The 20,450-nt window shown below is 47.0% G+C and overlaps 1 protein-coding gene across 1 annotated transcript in view; it reads left to right on the top strand.

Moving 5' to 3' along the window:
* The first annotated feature begins 11,048 nt into the window (after window positions 1-11,048).
* LOC119967890 (immunoglobulin lambda-1 light chain-like) overlaps window positions 11,049-20,450 on the top strand; it is a 71,369-nt gene continuing 61,967 nt past the window's right edge. The window contains exons 1-2 of the mRNA XM_038800983.1: window positions 11,049-11,109; window positions 11,719-12,031. Of these exons, the coding sequence (XP_038656911.1) occupies window positions 11,064-11,109; window positions 11,719-12,031 (359 nt within the window). The 5' untranslated portion in view covers window positions 11,049-11,063. The remainder of the gene's footprint in view (window positions 11,110-11,718; window positions 12,032-20,450) is intronic.

Here is a 20,450-nt window from a genome sequence, read left to right as displayed (position 1 = left end):
TGGTCCCCCCCCCCCCCCCCCCCCCCCAGTCCAAAGATGTGCAGGTTAGGTGGATTGGCCATGATAAATTGCCCTTTGTGTCCAAAAAGGGTTAAAAGGTGTATTGGGTTGCGGGGATGGGGTCGAAGAGAGGGCTTGGATGGGTGGGTGCAGACCCGATGGGCCGAGCGGCCTCCGTCTGCAGTGTACGTTCTGTTTTATGTCAGAGAGTTGTGGACACAGCCCAGTCCACCACACAAATCCGCCTCCCATTCATTTACTCTATCTACACCTCCCGCTGCCCGAAAGCGGGCAGCATGATCATAGAACCCTTTCAGCCGACTTACTCACTCTTCCATTTTCTTCCATGGAGCAGGAGATGCAAAAGGCTGAGAGCATGCACTAAAAAGTTCAAAAAAGCTTTTTGTCCGCTCTTTCCAGACTCCTAAACGACCGTCTTATGAACAAATTCTGATTCATACTACACTTCGGTATACTTCACCTGATGCCCGTGTCTATGTGTTTACATTGTACACCTTGTGATGCCAGATTACGCATTTACTTTTCATGATCTGTTTGAGCTGCACGGGTAAAAATACTTTTCATCTCTGTACAGGTGACAATAAACAAAACAATCCAATTCAAATACAACAAGACCAGGACAATATCCCGGTTTGGGCTGACAAGTGGCAAGATTTATTCGCGCCACACACGTCCCAGGTAATGAAGCAATCTACAAAAGAGGATTTAACCACGGCCCTTTAACATTCCACGGCATCACTATAGCTGAATCCCCCACAATCAACATCCTGGGGTGACCATTAATCAGTAACTGGACTGGCCTATTTATACCTGACTACCAGGACAGGTGAAACGATAGAAATCGTACGTCGATTAATTCACCTCTTGACCACCCACGTCCCCCCCCCCAACCCACCCACCTCCCCCCCCCCCCCCCTCACCCCGGTTCACAGTATTCCACGTCTGTTCATCTGTTGTAGAATTCAAATTCCATCCTTTTCTAAAATTGAAGTTTAGGTCATTCCAATGATGTGTGACCATCCATGTTTCACACAACATGGAGTAATCTAATTCAAAGACTGTTCAAAATCGTCATGGCACTTCTGCAGTCTAATAAAATACTCTGCACTTGCCTGGATGATTGCGGCTCCAAAACACTCAAGAGGCGCCGTACCATCCAGTACAAGACAGCCCGCTTGGCTGTTCCCCATTTCACAAACATTCAAACCCTTCACCACCGAAGAACAGTGGCAGCCGTGTGTGCCCTCAACACGATGCACCGATGTAACTCACCAAAGAACCTCAAACTGCATCTTCCAAACCCAAGACCACTACATCTAGAAAGGCAAGAGCAGCAGAAACCTCGAAACCTCACCACCAAGTCACTCACCATCCTGACATGGAAATAAATCACCATTTCTTCACTGTCGCTGGGCCAAAATCCTGGAACTCCCTCACGAACAGCAGAGTGGATATACCTACAACTCGGGAACTGCAGGGATTCAATAAACAACTCAGTACCACCTTTGAAGGGGAAGTAGGGATGGGTAATGAATACTGGCATAACAGGTGACGACAACGTCCACTAAATGAACAATAAATGGAATGTGCTTAGAAAAGCACCATTAGCTGTCACTTCAAGATTTCTTAATTGAATTCGAATTTCCCCAGCTATCGTGTTGGATGTCGAACTCGATAGACTAGTACCTTAGTTTGTCTCTAATGTGGGCTTTTTGACATTAGCACTGCGCAAATCGGTCCCCCCCCCCCCCACGTGCATCTCACAATATTCCCGTGACTGACCATTCGAGGTGAGCCCATCTTTTGTAGATTTCACCCTCCATACGTTTTTAAAATGACGTTTAGGTAATTTCAATGCTTTGTGACCATCTCTGTTTTACACAACATGAAGTTAATATAATTCAAATCTACGGTGCCCACCTGCCGACTGGTGTCAAACCCTGCTCACCCTCCTGTCAACTGCACAATGCTTTCATTTGGCTCGAAGGTTCGCAAGACTCTGATCGAAATCGTTTCGTCCATTCATACTTCAACGGCCACTCACCGACATCGCGCTCCATCCGCCTTCCAACCAGTCTCGCCTCCCACCATCCAAAACTCGCAGATGAACATTTTGCAATTCAAGGTCTCATGAATTACTGATATGATTAGCTCCGCCATGCTACTGGCCGTCTCTGCAGCAATCGTGTTGTTGATGCAAGGGCAACGGCAAGTTAACTGATTCTCTTCCCATAGTTTACATCAGATCTGCTGGGGATGCTGTACGGTGATTGACCGAACCATTTGTCTTCTCTCTGTAAACCTCCCCGCCCAATGACTACCTCCACCCCAGCGACTGCCCATTCTTTGGTCCCGCGAACCACATCACGTGCCCTCTGCTCTGCAGTTTGGAGAGGCCGCAGGGACAGTGCTTCCGCTCCAGTCTTCTCCAGCTCACGGTGGTAGTGCACCGTCTTCTCCGGGGAAAAATGAAAACGCACAACGGTAGACAGTCCGACACATGAATCCCAGGCGATGGGTATCTGATGGTTTCTGTGGCCAGACCACGGAACCATGGCGGCCAGTATATGTGCTAGATTCTGGTGAAGGGGATTTGGCCATCCTCCTGGGGGATGGGTGTTATTGTTGTGTGAGGCGGGGTTTCGTGTTGGGGTCACAGTGCTGTCTACTCATCCTGGCCGCTCGAAGAATGTGTGCAATTTTGTCTGCCATTGATGTCCTGTCGGGACGTTGTTGACCATGGTGCTGACCGCCTCTGCCACCTTCGTCCAAGCCCGGCGAACGCTGGCGGCTGGCAGTCTCCTACCGGGGGTTCCAGCCTCCCGCCTCTCCTCCACGGCCTCTAGGAAGGTTTCCAGTTCCACGTCGCTGAACCTCGGGGGCGCGCGTCTTGCTGCCATGCTGTTGGCTTGGATGGTTTGTGGGGGGAGCGAAGCGTGTTAATGCGATTCCAGCTTGTCATTGATAACAAAAATTGTCAGGAAACTGTTGTAGAAGCATGATAACAGAATTGAACGTGTTAAATTACGAGGGAAAGGTCAACTGACTGTAATTTTGTCTCTGGTAAAATGATGGCAGAGGGGCGTAAATGTCAGGTGAGCGACAACATGATCAGGCGGACAGAAATGCATTCGACTTCGGATGAGAGCAGTACTTGAGAGGCCGTAAACGTAGGACAGTCACTCTCAACTCTAATCAGCAAATCAAGAGAACCGTCTTCACTTTCCAGTGCAGAGACTGTCAAACCCAACAGCGCAGGGAGTGGGTTGTTGCGGATAATATAGCTGCATTTAAGAATAAACCGGAGAAAACTATGAGTGAAACCCAATTGCGATTCATGCTTCATCGTCCGCGCGAAGGAAGGTAGCTGGAAGCTCATGTGGAGCATGGGCCTCTCGGCAAGAAAAAAACCCAAATTGATCGCGTAACACGCATAAAATTTAATGAAATAAAAACAGAACAATTTGAACAGACTCAGCATCTCCGGCAGTATCTGTGGAGAGAGAAACAGACTTAACTTTTCTCGCACATATGGCACCTTACGGAACTATTATTAGTTCCAAAAAAGAGTCACGTGAACCTGAAACATTGACTATTTCTCTTTACGCAGAAACTGCCAGGCCATCTGAGTTTATCTAGAGTTTTGTGTTTTTCTTTCAGATTTCCTAAATCTGCAGCATATGGCTTTTGCTTATGCGTTGAATGTAATGATCCAGGTGTCAGCAGTCGCAGCATATAAATAATAACCTTGTAGTTGTAACAATTCTATGGCATCGGACCGGTAGTGGCCCTGGTGTGAGTGGGAGCTCATTTGCTGGCTCCCACTGAAGGTAGATTCCTTCGGTCTTCCCCACCCGAATGGTATGATGTTTGATGTCAAAACGTGTTTGAATACAGAGGGAAGGTAATACTCCCCAGGTGAGGTCGGTGTATGGATCAATGGGCGAGGTGTCATGGGAAAGAGAGCAGTTTGAGCTGGGAAGTATTTGTGGTGGGACAGAGGTGACGATGGCGGAAGGCAAGGCGCAAGCGCTGCCCACCGAGTAGTCGATTAAGCAGCAGGCGGATTTTTTAAACAGCAAATTCCAACATCAGACGAAAGAGGCCTTGCCGGATTTGAACAAGGTGGTGGAGGCAAGTAGCGTGATCATACAGCGAGTGGAGCAGAGGCAGAAGGCTCAGGGCTTGGAGATCAAGCAGGTGGAGGAGTCAGTGGTGGAACAGAAGGATCTGTTGAGCTCGCTGGAGGTGATGCGGATGGAGATGAGCAGCCAGAAGAGGCTGAGAGACATGTTGGATGACGTCTAGATTATATCCAAGAGGCAGAATTTGAGGATTGTTGGGGTGCCGGAAGTCATCGAGGGAGCAGAGGCTGTCAGGTTTGTGGCAAGCATTCTGGAAAAGTTGATGAGAGAGGGGGACCTTGACCAAGCCCTTTACATGGATCGGGTGCACAGGGACTGATGAGGAGGTCGCAAGTGTGGGAAACGCCGTGGCGATAGTGTTGAGCTCCATGGGTTCTGATAAAGACAAGGTCCACAGATGGGCGAGGCAGACCAAGAAACGCACCTGGGAGGGGAATGAGCTGCGGGATTACCAGGACCTTGGTGCGGAACTTGGTGCAGAGGTACAATCAGATAAATGTTGCCCTTTGCGAAAAGGGATTCAAGTTTGGCGTTTTGGACACTGTCCGCTTGTGGATGATTCATCAAAACAGGAATTTAATATTGTCTCTTCCGGAGGAGGCCATGGACGTTATGAAGCCATGAATTGGGAGGAATGTATGGATATTGAACTTTTGGAAGGAGGTTTCGAAATTTCTGCGGCACATTGGGTGCCTAGGTTTAGGTAGGTTGCGAAGGGGGAGCGGTGTGTGTCGTTTGTTTCACTTTGTTAATTGGTGGACGGGAACATTGGGGGGAGGTGTGTACTGGAAGGATGAGGGGACGTTAGAGGGCTTGGTCGTGAGATAGTGAACGAGAGTGAAGTGGGCGGTTGCAGGCGGAAGGCCTGTGGGCTGCGTGATTCGTCTGATCCTTTGATGGCTACTGGGGGGGGGGGAGGTAAAGGGGGAGGTTGCTGACATGGGTGAGATTGGTGTGGCGCAGTTGAGAAAGGAGAGATAGCAGCAGCCATCTGAGGGCAGACCTGGAGGTGTGCGTGACGTGGGTAGTGGGGCTGGGTTAAAAAGGGAAACGGCTGATCGACAGAGGAGACCCCCAATCAGGTTGGTCACATGGAAACGCAACATGCAATGGTTGAATGGGCTGGTAAAACGGTCACATGGTTTCACGCATCTAAATAGCCTGGAGGCGGGCGTTGTGTTCTTGCAGGAGATATACCTGAGAATGTAGGACACGACGAGTTTCAGGGCTGGATGTGTGGGGCAGGTGTTTCAATCAGGGTTCGACATGAAGACGACGTGGGTTGCTTTGCTGGTGAATAAGAGAGTAGCTTTTAAGGTTGGGAGCATTGTGGACCATCGGCTGGGTAGTTATGTGACGGTAAGTAGGAAGTTGGAGAGGATGAATTGACAAAACGTGGAATTTAGTGACGGGTGTTAGTGAGGATCCGTACGTCTAAACTCTTCTGCTGAGTATGGAGGCGATTTCAATTCGGTCCGTGATCCGAATTTGGAGTTATAAGTTGTCAGGGGTATCGGTGTTGGCTCGAAAGGTGAAGGGTTCATGGAGAGCTGGGGGGTGGGGTGGGGTGAGAGTTGAGGTTTGGAAGCCAAGGGCGAAGGAGTTCTTGCACTTCTGTCACGTGACCGCGTGTGTTCCTGGGTCGACTTTTTTGTGAGAGAATGGCACTGCCGGCAGGGATAGCTGACTTGGAGTGCTCTGTGATTGTGTTTTATGGCCATGCGCCGGTTTGGGTATATTTGAGAGTGGCGCAGGGCGAGGCCAAGGGCCGCAGAAAGTTTGGATGTGGGGCTTCTGGTGGATTGGTGGGTGTGTGCGCAGATGAGAATTGCCATTTGGGGGTTATTGGAATTTAATAATATTGGCGTTGTCACAGCCGTCACACTGTGGGAGACACTTAAGACGGTTGTTAGGGGGACTTTATTTCAATCCAGGCGCATAAGGAGAGGACGAACCGTTAGGGGACAGCGAGGCCTGTAGAGGAGATTCTACGAGTCGATTGGAGATACCCGGTCACTCCGGAGGAGAGGCTGAGGTTCCAGAAGGCGTTTGTGTTCCTGTCGATTAGTAAGGCAGGAGGTCGGTTGCGGAGGGCCAGACGGGCACTCTAATAGTGAGGGGAAATGCAAGAATGATGCTGCCCCATGAGCTGAGGAAGCAGGTAGTGGCAAGGCAGATTGGGATGGAGATGGGCGAGAGGGGTAAGGAGCTGGCGGATTCGGAGGGATGATGGGGCATTTGAGACCTTCTTTCGAGGGCTGTAAGAAATCGGAGCCCGTGGTCGGGGAGTAGGTTCCTGGATGGGTTGGAGTTATGTAAGGTGAAGGGGAAGAGGCTGTAGGGATTTGAGGGGCGCAATTGCGTTAAGGGAGCAGACTGACCACAAGGGCGCGATGCAGGTGAGGAAGGTCCCGGGTTCCCAATAGAGTTTTATAGAACATAGAACATAGAACAGTACAGCACAGAACAGGCCCTTCGGCCCTCGATGTTGTGCCGAGCAATGATCACCCCACTTAAACCCACGTAACCCGTATCCCAACAATCCCCCCATTAACCTTACACTACAGGCAATTTATCATGGCCAATCCACCTAACCCGCACATCTTTGGACTGTGGGAGGAAACCGGAGCACCCGGAGGAAACCCACGCACACACAGGGAGGACGTGCAGACTCCACACAGACAGTGACCCAGCCGGGAATCGAACCTGGGACCCTGGAGCTGTGAAGCATTGATGCTAACCACCATGCTACCGTTGAGCGAGGAGGGGGGGGGGGGCATTTTTCGTGAGGACGTACAATGAGGCGAGGCATTTGGCGGAGCTCCCCCCAACATTCTCACAGGCTTCTATCTCCCTCATCTTAAAGAAAGAGAAGGTCCCGGAGCAGTGTGCGCCCTACTACCAGATATCAATGCTCAATGCTGAAGCTAATTATTGGCGAAGGTGCTCGCATCGCGAATTCAGGACTGTGAGCCGTGGTGATAGGGGGAACCAGATTGCATTTGTAAAGGAAAGGCAGTTTTTGACGAAAATGTGCAGGCTAATAATGTAATTATGATGGCCTCGGGGGAGGGAATGTGTTAGACGTAGTGGTGACAATGGACACAGAGCAGTCCTTTGATCTGGTGGAGTGGGCGTATTTGTTGATGGTGTTGGTACAGTTCAGGTTTGTGCAGGTGTTCATGGACCTGGTTCGGTGCTCTACGGGGCGCTCGTGTGAGTGTTTAGACAAACTGGATGAGTTTGGGGTGCTTTAGGTTACATTGTGCGACAAGACAGGTGTGCCCACCCTCCACGTTCCGTTTTGCCTTGCTGACAGAGCTGTTGAAAATTGTGTTTTGGGCGTTGAGGTATTGAAGAGGGATAGTCTTAGAGGTGGCGAGGTGCAAACCATAGAGGTTTACTATATGCGGATGATGTGTTATTCTATATCTCGGACCCGGTGGGCAGCATTGGAGGGATGATGATTACAAGGAATTTGGCTGGTTTTGACGGTACAAATTCAACATGGGAACACGAAGGTGTTACCAATCAATGCTTGAGGGCAAGCTAGGAGGCTATGTGTGTTGCTGTTCTGGGTGGTAGAGGCGAGTTGTAGGTATCTAGGAATCCAAGTGGCACGGGGATGGGCCCAGCGACATAAACTGAACTTTGGCTCAATTTAGACACGATTGTTCTGGGGAATTAAGGCAGATTTTAAGAGGTGGGATGTGTTGCAGCAGTTACTGGCACGCCGAGGTTGGGAATGATGGTGTTGAACGAGGTTGTTGTTCATTTTCCAAAACCTTCCTATATTTGTTCTGATGTATTTTTCAGAAAGAGTAACAGGCTAATTTCTGTGTTTTTGTGTGTGGGGATGAGGGTGGGTGAGGATACCAAGCGTGAGGCACGGGTTTCTGGAGAGGGGGCGAGTTAAAGGGTACTGGTTTTGCCGGTTCTGATGAATTGTTATCGGGCGGACAGCGCAATGGTGAGGAATTAGGCGGTAGGGGTGAAATCGGTTTGCGGGCGAATAGATGCGGTGTCGTGTTGGGGGACGGGTTTGAGGGCACGACTGTTGGCACCGCGTTACGTGTATGGAGTCAGTGCAGGCAATATTTTTGGCTGGAGAGCACGTCGTTTTCGGCGTTCATATGCGACAATCGTTGGTTTCAACCGGCCGAGCTGCATGCAGGTCTCTGGGGAGACGCATGTCGGGCTACTTGTTCATAGGAGACAAGTTTTCGAGATTGGACGAATTCACAAATTGCACAAGAAGAATGGCTTTAGGGATCTCTAGGTGATGGATTTCATGAGGAGAGATAGAACATAGCACAGAACAGGCCCTTCGGCCCTCGATGTTGTGCCGAGCAATGATCACCCTACTCAAACCCACGTATCCACCCTGTACCGTAACCCAACAACCTCCCCCCTTGACCTTACGTTTTTTTAGGACACGACGGGCAATTTAGCATGGCCAATCCACCTAACCCGCACATCTTTGGACTGTGGGAGGAAACCGGAGCACCCGGAGGAAACCCACGCACACACGGGGAGGATGTGCAGACTCCGCACAGACAGTGACCCAGCTGGGAACCGAACCTGGGACCCTAGAGCTGTGAAGCATTTATGCTAACCACCATGCTACCGTACTGCCCCCTAATGTGTTGCCGCCGAAGGCGGGGTGATATGTGCGTGACCTGGCAGCATTTCTGCGTTTGCAGATGGTCAATTTCGCTTTGCCGGGTTCGGTAGAGGGTTTACCCGGAGGTAGAAACCGTTCACTGAATTCTCCAAGTAATATTGAGGGAGAAAGGGTGCGGAGATCGGTGGGGTATAAGGGGTAAAAATTGACAAGGCAGGATGTAGTGGGGTGTTGGTATCATGGGAGTTTGGGGATTTGTGGTGTTCGTTCAGATTGATGTTTGGACTTCCGATATTTTTGTGTATCTACGGAAATAGCCTCGAATAAAAATATTTTCAAACAATTCTGAGCTTTCACTTTGAAAGGCCGATATTATGGATTGAGCAGTCCAAATTGCAGGTTTCACGTTCATCCGTTACACAGCGCTGTAGCGCCATTGTAATCTGTGCTCCTAAGCGCTTGCCCAGAAAATAAATTATGCAATAGAGTCGTGACGAACAATAACAGTTCATTTCGCTGTTTATCCAGCGATTTCAAATCCCAAACAGTCAACACGAACAAATATAGGCCCTCTCAGATCTGTTGCTTGTGATCGCATGGTAATCCATTAAAACAGATAACCCGAAGGAAGGGAGGCATTCAAGGAAAGAGGGTGAACGAAAAATTGCGGTGTTAAAAAAATAATCAAGCATGTCCCTGTGTGCATGGCTGAGGTGGCGACCATTTATCGCAAACTGCCCCTAACTAAATAACTTACTGCCACGTTTCAGAGGCTTCATTTGGAGGGATATATAAAAATTCCGCAAATGCCTGTTGGTGGACTGATTGTGCACAGATAAAAATGGATAGTTTTCATTGACAATATTTCAATTAAAAACCTTTTCTTCGTTGCATTTGTCTGATCAACTGAATTTAAATACTCTACTTTTTAGTGTCCTGCGATTTCAACTCTAGCCCCCCCCCCCCCCCCCCTCCTCCCCCCCCTCCTTCCCCATCATTAGCGCATCATTCTGGATTATCTTATCCTTGCATCGGAGTGAAATCGCTGACAACCGAGCATCTTCTGTTCATCCATATTACCCATTGTGGAAGATCCTGCGGAGGTGCGGTATCTCTTTCTCGGTGGTAGGAATCCTGGGTTTGAAATGATTATTGAAAGAGCCTTGGTGGTTGCTACTTTGTATATTGCCCGAACCCTTGCCACTGTGCGTTACGGTTGATGAGTTGTCAAGCCAGAACTATACTTCACTTTACCGAGCTTCTTGAGCAAGCTTGTAGCTGCACTTCTATGCCATCACATTTTTGACGTATGCATAGTAGTTGTAGGGCAGGCTTTCGTGTGCCAATACTTGACTTATTCACCACAAAATATCTGGACTTTTGACCAGCTCGTATAGCATTTCGTAGAATCCGACAGTGCCGAAGAAAGCATTCGAGTCTGCAACGACCCTCCGAAAGAACACTCCTCTGCCCCGGATTTCCCTGTAACCCCACCTAACCTTTGGACACTAAGGGAAAAATTAGCACTTTAAATCAACCTATCCTTCACATCTTTGCACAGTGGGAGGAAACTGGATCATCGGAAGGAAACCAATGGGGAGTCAGTTGCCACACAGGAATTGATTGATTGATTTGACTTATTGTCACATGTATCGAAGTACAGTGAAAAGTATTTTTCTGTAGCCGAGCGGAACGTAAACAGCACGTACATAGTAGACAAATGAATAATCAACAGAGAACATTGACAGATGGTACATCGACAACCAGTGATTGGTTATAGTGCGGGATACATCCAGGTAATGTCACAAGTTCAGAATTGAATCAGGGTCCCTCGTATGAGAAAACAGCAGTGCCACCGTGCCATAGCACGGTGTGAAGGTGCCGTCCCGAATGTGCAAAGTCCAGTTAAGTTTTTTTTAGCAATGGTCACACAGAGTATGTTAATGGTGGCGATTGAATGGTGATACCGCGTTTGCTTTCAAGTTGAAACTATGTTTTCTCTTCTCGCCAGTCCCATTGACTGAGGCTTGAGTGGTGCAAATATCAAGAGGCCAGTAACATCTCTGCTCTGATGGAAATGTCAGTTTGCAGGAAGGGTAGTGTGTGACATAACGTTCCGGGTGCAGATGCAACTTCCGGTAGTAGCAGAGGTTTCAGCCTCTTTGATGAAACTTTCGACTCTGATGTTAAACTTTAAATAATTTAACGCATTGAACACTCAATTCTAATCTCTGAAGAAGGCAGCACCTGTCGGATAAGGTCTTACAGCCACAATGCTTTCGACTTTACTCAAGCTTAGCGTTATAATACTGCTAACGTGTAAGATTCGAAATGAACTATACTTTTACAATATAGTTTGCTTGTTCCTCCGTTATCTAAAACGAGAGAAGATGTGTCGAATGTATACCCCAGAAATATCTATTACGTGTTAATATATATATTGTACTTGGAAACGGAAATACTTACATTTTTTAAGATTTTGCCCTTTAATATTTTTTTGAAGATTTCCAGATCACCCGCGGGATGACAGGGCCACTATTGATTTAGATATCTAATTATCTTTGAGACGACAATGGTGAGCAACAATGATGAGAACTTGATGCCGTTGATCTGAGGCCTTTTGACAGGAAAATTCAGACAATCTTGCAAACTAGCCGTTTTGCATACAACATGTTTGCATCAACAGCTGTGTGAAAATGTTTTGTTGTTGTCTGTGCGAAATATGTTGGCCCGACTCTCCCGCGAGAACTATTCTTCTGTTTAAGGGTTGCTTTGGAATATCTTTAAATAATACTTTTGACGAAATTAAATGTTAGCTTTGAAAGGATTAAGATGGACAATTTAATGGTTGAAATCACCTTTCAATTTGCAATGGACTCACTGATCAATAGCGTATATAAATACATTTCTCCCATTGTCGGTTTTCAGGCAGTGCCTGTGGGGATATGGTGCATCAGTGGCCACCTGCGCTGGTGGCAATGGAAGGGAAAGCCATCGAATTCAACTGTAATCAGAATGAAACAGTCCGAGACAACATGTCTTGGTATCGACAGATCGGCAGGGGAGGATTGATCTTCATCGGTTACTTCTACAGAGCTGGACGGGCTGAGTATGAAAAGGGATTCAAAACGGGATTCGTAATAAGCCGGACAATGGACGAAAAGATGTCCACTTTGAAGTTGGAAGCTGTCAAGCTGACAGACGCGGCGGTGTACTACTGCGCGGTTGGTGATGGGACACAGTGCTGCAGGCTCATCTGGCACACTGACAAAAACCACTGAAGTGAGAAAGCCCTTCCACACCTGCGATCCATGTCTCGTTCATCCACTTTACACATTTCGCAAAAGTCTCGTTCGATTTCTAAAAAGATCTGTTCAAATAGAATGAATGAGGTGAGAAAGAAAAAGCTTGCAATTAAAGACAGATAAATGAAAGGTACGACGGAGAAGCTGGAAAGGAGATAGTGGGAAGTGGAAAAATGAAAGGAATCCAGCGTCCACAAACAAAATAAATTTCTGATTCGGACCAACAACGGGCGGGGACGTGTTAATCCTCATTATTTCTCGACACTTCGCATGAGACCATGACTGATCTGTGAATGATTCATGGATTGAAGATTCTCCCATGAAGAAAATTTGGGCAGGTTGCGTCTGTACGCATTGGAATTTAGATGAATGAGTGATGATCATATTAAAACACCGAGGATCCAGATGGAGCTTGACAGAGGCAAAGATCAAAGGGTACTGCTCCTTGTACGTGAGACTAGAAATAGGGGGGCGCTCTTTCTCAGAGGTTAGTCAGTGTGTGGAATTCATTTGGCCATGGAGTTATTGAGGTAGTGCTGTTGTATATTTTTTAGGGAGGGGTTTAAATGTTCCTGACTAACACGGGGAACACAGGATATCTGGTATCGGTAGGATCGTGATGGTAAGGCCACAATAACATTGTTGAATGGCGAAACATGCACAATGGGCCAAATGGCCCGTTCCTGTTCTGGAATCGTATATTCGTATGTGACCAAATATGAGTTTTCAAGTTCTACAATTCTTTTCACGCGCGAACTTGACTCCACAGAAGTCTGGATCTATATATTTAAACTATACCCTGTCAACAACCAGAATAATGTGTTTAGCTGTATCCTATGAACGGCTTGTGAACGTTGATTAAATATGGCCTTAGTATTCGATGTGCAGTGCACATAAGAACATTGAAGTTAAGAGCAGGAGTAGAGACTGCTCCACCATTAAAAGCAATGAAGGACAATCGGATTGTCATCTGTACTTCACAATTCTATCTGCTCACCGGATCAGCCTTCTTTTTCTATCAAATTTCTACCAACTCAGGGCTTCAATAATTTACTGACCCACAAACGGCTTCTTCCCGGGAACGAGAGTTCATCAAGAGAGTGCTGAATATGTGGAATTCACGACCATAAGAAGTAGTTGAAGCCAAGAGGTTGCGAAATTTCAAGACGGATTTAGATATAGATCTTGGGACTAAACGGATCAAGGGACATGGGGGAGGGGGAAGGGATCAGGGTATTGAACTCGATGATCAGCCATCATCATTGTGAATGGCGGAATAGGCTAGAAGGCCCTCACTGCCCCCTCTTGCTTTTGTTTTCTATGTATGTTTCTATGTATCCCCTGGCTGTAGTCACCTACAAACGAGGAAACATTTTACCGGTATTACCATTAGCAAATCACATCCGGGTCTTATATGTTCCAGTAATATCAGCGGTCGCTCTTCTAAACCGCGATAAGTGCAGAGTAAAGCTTTTCAAAGATTTTCCGAGATTTACAAACTCATCCCCGGTAGGCCAGCTGATATGAAATTATGTTGTAAATTAATCCATGGCGTATTTTCTTATTTTTTCCAATTCTGGGGCAATTTAGCGTGACCAATGCAAGTGCACTGCGTGTCTTTGGGTTGTGGTGGTGAGATCCACGCAGACATGGGGAGGACGAGCGAACAACACACGGTTTATGTGGATGTGAAAGAGACTCCTGGGTGGTATGTTGCCTCCCCGGTGCCAGCGTTAAGGATGTGTCTGAATGAACACAGGACATCCTGAAGGATGAGGATTAACAGCCAGAGGTCGCAGTACACATAGGTACGAACGACATAGGCAGGAAGAGCGATGAGGTCCTGCAGAAAGAGTTCAGAGAGTTAGGCAGTAAGGTAAAAAACAGGACCTTTAGGGTTGTAATCTCAGGATTACTCCCTGTGCCACGTAGTAGTGACGTTAGAAATAGGAGGATAGTGTAGCTAAAGACGTGGGAAAACTCGTAGTGTAGGAGGGAGGGTTTCAGATTTTTGGACGATCGGGATCTCCTCCGGGGCAGGGCGAACGTGTACAAGAAGGACGGATTGCATCTGGACTGGAGGGGCATCGATATCCTGGCTAGGAAGTTTGCTAGATTCACTCAGGAAGATTTGAACTAGTAAGTCAGGTAAATGGGCTTGTTCCGCACATTGAAATTGGCCGGTGCGATATTGTGGGCATCACAGAAACGTGGCTGCAAGGGGATCAGGGCTGGTATCTAAATATGCATGGATTTGTGTCCTATCGAAAGGACACATGGACAAAGGGGGCATGGTTGTATTGATCATAAGGAATGAAGTTAAATCGATAGCAAGGAGCGAGAAAGTCTCAGAAGGCATAGCATCTCTGTGGGTACAGTTGAGGCATCGCAAAGGTAAAGAGACCCTGTGGGAGTTATGTACAAGCCCACTAGCAGCAGTCAGGTTGTGGGGCAGAAAATTAACCAGGAGACAGAAAAGGCATGTAAAAAAGGCATTGGTACAATAATCACGGGGGACCTCAATATGCAGGTGGACTAGGAAAATCAGGTGCGTAGTGCATCCCAAGAAAAGGATTTTGTGGAATGTCTTAGATATGGTGTTTTGGAGCAGCATGCGATAGAGCCCACTGGGGAACAGGAAATTCTGGATTTGATAATGTGTAATTAAGCAGACTTGATTACGGAGCTTAATGTGAAGGATCCCTTAGGGAGCAGTAACCACAATACGTTCGAAGTTACCCTGAAGTTTCAGAGGGAGAAGTCGGGATCAGATCTAAAAGTATTACAATTAAATAAGTGTAACTACAAAGACACGAGGGAGGAGCTGGCCAGAATTGGTTGGAAAAGGAGCCCAGCAGGGAAGACAGTGAAACAGCAATGGCAGGGTTTTTGAGGTGGGATTCGGGGGGAGAGTTGGGTGCGGGGGGGGGGGGGGGGGGGAACAGATATTCGCCAAAGGGGGACGAAACATACTAAGGAAAGGGGAAAGGCGGGGGGGGGGGGGGTAAGGCGTCCATAGCTGACGAGGTAAGTCAAGGACAGTATAAAAGAAAAAGCATACAAAGTGGCGAAGATTAGTGAGAAGCCTGAGGATTGTAAAGCCTTTAAAAGCGATCAGAGGACAACTAAAAAAGCAATGAGGGAGTGAAAATGAACCATGAATGCAAGCTAGCTAATAATATAAAGCAATATAGGAATCGTTATTTTTTGCAATATATAAAAGAGGCAAAAATATACATTGGACCACTGGAAAATGTGGCTTGAGAAGTAATAATAGGAGAAAAAGGAAATGGCAGACGAATTGAATAGTTACTTTGTATCAGCCTTCACGGTGGTAGACACCAGTGAGATGACAGAGCTCCAGGAGAACCAGGGGGCAGAGTTGAATGCAGTGACCATTACTAAGGAGAACCTTCTGGGGAAACTCAAATGCCTGAAGGTCGATCAGCACCTCGACCGGATGGGCGACATCATAAAAGATGTTCTAAAAGAGTTGGCTGAGGAGATTCTGGAGGCATTGGTAGCGATCTTTCAGGAGTCACTGGAGTCATGGAGGGTCCCAGAGGACTGGAAATTGGCTAATGTAAAACAGCTGTTTAAGAAGGGAGGGAGGCAGAAGATGGGAAATTATAGGCCGGTTAGCCTTACTTCGATCATTGGTAAGATTTTAGAGTACACTATTAAACATGAGATCGGGCAGCACGGTGGCGGAGTGGGCTAGAACTTGAACCTCACAGCTTCGAGGTCCCAGGTTCGATCCCGGCTCTGGGTCTCTGTCCGTGTGGTGTTTACACATTGTTCCTGTGTTTCCGTGAGTTTTACCCCGACAACCTGGGACACACAAAGGTGTGCAGGCTAGGTGGATTGCCCACACTAAATTGCCCCTTAATTGGAAATAAATTATTGGGAACACTAAATTTGTTGTAAGTGAAAGATAGAATAGGACTAAGTCAACACTGCTTCGTCAAGGGCAGGTCTTGTCTGACAAATCTGTCAGAGTTCTTTGAGGTAGTAACAAGAAAGTTAGACAAAGGAGAACGTGGATGTGATTTATTTAGATTTCCAGAAGGTGCCGCATATGGGACTGTTAAATAAGTTAAGAGCCCGTGATGTTAAGGGTAAAATAATGGCATGGATAGAGGACTGCGAGACTGGCAGAAGGCAGAAAGTGGGAATAAAGGAGTATTTTTCAGAATGGCAGCCGGTGACTAGTGATGTGCCTCAGGGGTCGGCGCTGGGACCACAACCTTTGACAATACACATTCATGATCTAGGAGAAGGAACGGAAGACACTGTTGCTACGTTTGCAGATGATATAAAGATCTGTAGAGGGACACAGGTAGTATTGAGGAAGCAGTCGGGCTGCAGAAAGACTTGGACAGGGGAGCACAGTGGGCAAAGAAGTGGCAGATGGAATACAATGTGGAAATGTGTGAGGTTATGCACTTTGGAAGAAGAAATGGAGGCATAGACTATTTTATAAATGGCGAGATGATTAGGAAATCACAAGCACAAAGGACTTCGGAGTCCTTCGTCACGATTCTCGTTAGGTTAATGCGTAGGTTAAGTCGGCAGTTAGGGAGGCAAATGCATTCATCTCGAGAGAGCTAGAATACAGGAACAGATATGTACTTCTGAGGTTATGTAAGGCTCTGGTCAGAGCCCCTTGTAGAGCACGGTGAGCAGTTTTGGGCCCCGTATCTAAGGAAGGATGTGCTGACCTTGGAAAGGGTGCAGATGAGGCTCACAAGAATGATCCCTGGAATGAAGAGCTTGCCACATGAGGGATGGATGAGGACTCTGTGACTGTACTCGTTGGAGTTTAGAAGGATGATGGTGGAGCTCATTGAAACTTACAGGATATTGAGAGGCCTGGATATACTGGACATGGAGAGGATGTTTCCACTTGTCGGAAAAACTAGAAGCATTGGACACAATCTCGGACTAAAGGGACAATCATTTAAAACAGAGATGAACACGAATTTCTTCAGCCTGAGGGTGGTGAATATTTGCCACAAAAGGCTGTGGGGGGCCACCTCCGTTGGCAAGATTTCCCCATAGATGTTCGAAATGCTCCGCCAACCCTCAGGACTCAACATCCAATAGGATCCGACTGAAAAGGGGGAGCGACGGAGCCATGAGGAAAGTGAGAAAAGACTTTCGAACAAAATCACGCAACTGGACAGAATGAAATGAGTTCATCCCCGGGAGTTCATACTTTGTTGATAATAGCTCCATACTAGCAAACCATCCCCCCACAAATAGATTGCTAACTCTCTCCATGACCTTTATCTCGGGCCTAAATCCGAATGAGAAAATCGGTGCTTTCAACAATAAGTCCAGCAGCAACATGGATCCTAATTTGTAATGCTGTCTAATTTGCCACCATATTTTAAAAGTGGGCAACACCACCAGCTTCAAACAGAACCTCTTCGGAGAGAAGGGAAACTGGGCCATTGCCAAAGCCGTCAGTCTATAGACCCGACAGGAGTTTGCCTCCATCTGTCTCTGCATGGGTCACGGCTCTCCAAACTATTCCAGTATCTTATCGACGTTGTTGTCCAATAACAAACGAAAAAGTTTGATCGTGCCTGACCACCACCCCCCCCCTTCCCCTGAAAACAACATTACCTGTCTATCTGAAGAGAAGCTCGAGAAAGCCCAAGAGACTGCATGACCTGCCCAAATACAAGAGGTCACAAATTTTGATTTAGCAAACCGAAATTTGAGGCCAAAGATCACGAGGCAGTGAAAAATAAAGGAAAACCTCGGGGGCAGCACGGTGGCGCAGTGTTTCGCAGTGCCGCGTTGGACCCGACTTCGACCCCGGCGCCAGGTCACCTTCCATGTGGCTTTTGCACATTATCCCCGTGTCTGCGTGGGTTCATAGAATCATAGAATTTACAGTGCAGGAGGACGCGACTTTGACCATCGAGTCTATACCGGCCCTCAGAAAGAGCACGCTATCTAAGCCCACACCTCCACCCTATCCCCACACCTCCAAGCTCCCCATAACTCCACCAAATCCAACCATTTTGGACACTAAGGACAATTTAGCATATCCAATCGACCTATCCTGCACATTTTTGGACTATGGGAGGAAACCAGAATATCCGGAGAAAACACACGCAGACACGGGGAGAACGTGCAAACTCCGCACAGTGATCCAAGTGGGGAATCGAACCTGGGTTCAACCCCACAACTGAAAAAGGTGCACACGGTGGGTGAATTTGTCAAGAAAACTCAAGAAAACTGGACCCATCAATACGGCTCCTCCCGCATTTCAATCACGTTAACTAGTAAAGTTTTAAACGTCTTGCAGAGTACCTCCCTCCCACCCATCTCACCGCGTGGAGATGGAAAAATATATCATTCGCCAATTCCGAGGACAAAACAGGCCTATTAATAGCAATCCGCCCATACGGCTAAATTCGCAACCAGGGAAATATAATAACGAAAGTACAAAGCACATTTTAATTGGAAACAATTCCCCCCAATAAATAAAGAATACGTAACGCAAATATTCCCCGTCAGTTCCAAAGAAGAGAAAGCAGAGAAGGATAAGAAGAATTTCACCCTCAAACAAAAATTGTATTTCGGATACCCCCAATATCCTCCTAACCTACCGTAGTCAAAGGACAATCAAAACATTATTAAAGTCTGGCCTGATCCCTTACCCGCAAGTTGTTCTCCACCAAAAACACCACAAATACACTTATATTCCTAGGCGAGCAACAAGTCTCGACCTGGAATGAAGATCTTGTCGTATGAGGAACGTTTGAGGACTCTGGGTCTGGACTCTTTGGAGTTCAGAAGGATGAGAGGGGATCTTGTTGAAACGTACAAGATACTACGATGCCTGAATAGAGTGGACGTGGAGACGATGTTTCCACTTGTAGGAAAAACTAGAACCAGAGGACACCATCTCCGACTAAAGGGACAATCCTGTAAAACAGAGATTAGGAGGATATTTTTCAGCCAGAGGGTGGTGAATCTGTGGAACTCTTTGCCGCAGAAGGTTGTGGATGCCAATTCAGTGTCTTTGAGGCAAAGAGAGATAGGTTCTTGATTAATAGGTATGCTGTACTGTACTGTGTCTATGTCAATATCAGGGGTTATGGGGAGAATGCTGTAGAACGGAGATGAGAAAAATATTAGCCATGATTGAATGGCTTATTCGGAATTTAATGACGTCACGTTACCCCAAATATCCCACCCGCTTCGGGATGAACAGGTTCCGAATTGAAGACCCATTTCACCATGCAGATCACCATTTAAGGTGGCAAACTACTGTGGCAAGGATTTACTGTCTAGAAGGTTCTGGCTTTTGATGAAAGGTCCAAGTGACTCAGCCTTTTCGAGTCTCAGTCTTTTATTCGGCGAGGCCAGCATTTATTGCGCATCTCTAATTGCTTCTTGAGGAAGTGGGGTAAGCTTCCCCTTGAACCTCTACATGCCGTGTGGTATAAGTGCCCACGTAGGGCGGTTAGGCAAGGAAGTCAGCGATTTTGAACTGGCGACAGTGAAGAAAGGCAATCTGTGTCTCTGATGTGGAGATGCCGGCGTTGGACTGGGGTGAGCACAGTAAGAAGTCTTACAACACCAGGTTAAAGTCCAACAGGTTTGTTTCAAACACGAGCTTTCGGAGCACGGCTCACCTGAAGAAGGAGCCGTGCTCCGAAAGCTCGTGTTTGAAACAAACCTGTTGGACTTTAACCTGGTGTTGTAAGACTTCTTAATCTGTGTCTCAGTCAGGGAGGTCAGTATTACACGACCGAGACGTTGGCCATTACAGCAGAAGTGTCGTCTCCAATGTCAAGCAAAAATAAAGAGATAGCGCTAAAATTTAAGTGTAGAGCCTCACTCATGATTGCAGTGAATGACAGCTAGATTAAAATAACCTTTCCAATACCCTGCATTACAACAGTTGGAATTTCAAAACACGCCTACTGAGCACAAACGTGGCCTGGCCAAACATAGTATCGTATGAACGCAAATACAAATGCAATCTTCATTTCTGCAAAGATGCACTGATCTCTGAAGCAAATATCCACTCTTACAGTCCATTCAACAGCATCGAAGTAGAAAGTTTTATTTTCTGTTTTTCCAAACATCACGATATTTCTTGATAGGGAATTTCAAATCAATGACACGTCATCCGTTTTTACCAAGGCAGTGCAAACGGTCTTCAAGGACTCATTAACTTACACACTATTGACTGAGGCAACGCAACACATCTTCCTTGAATGGAGTGTTTGGAATACTTTTCTAGCGGCTGTTGTTTAACCTACTCATTTGTCATTGATCCATAAGCTTTGTTAAATGCATTTCCATTTCAGCTGTGAAGGGTTTCGA

Source organism: Scyliorhinus canicula, chromosome 6, assembly GCF_902713615.1.
Source record: "Scyliorhinus canicula chromosome 6, sScyCan1.1, whole genome shotgun sequence".
NCBI lineage: Eukaryota > Metazoa > Chordata > Chondrichthyes > Carcharhiniformes > Scyliorhinidae > Scyliorhinus > Scyliorhinus canicula.
The sequence above is the reverse complement of the archived record's forward strand: the minus strand, read 5'-3'. Positions and strand labels throughout refer to the sequence as shown.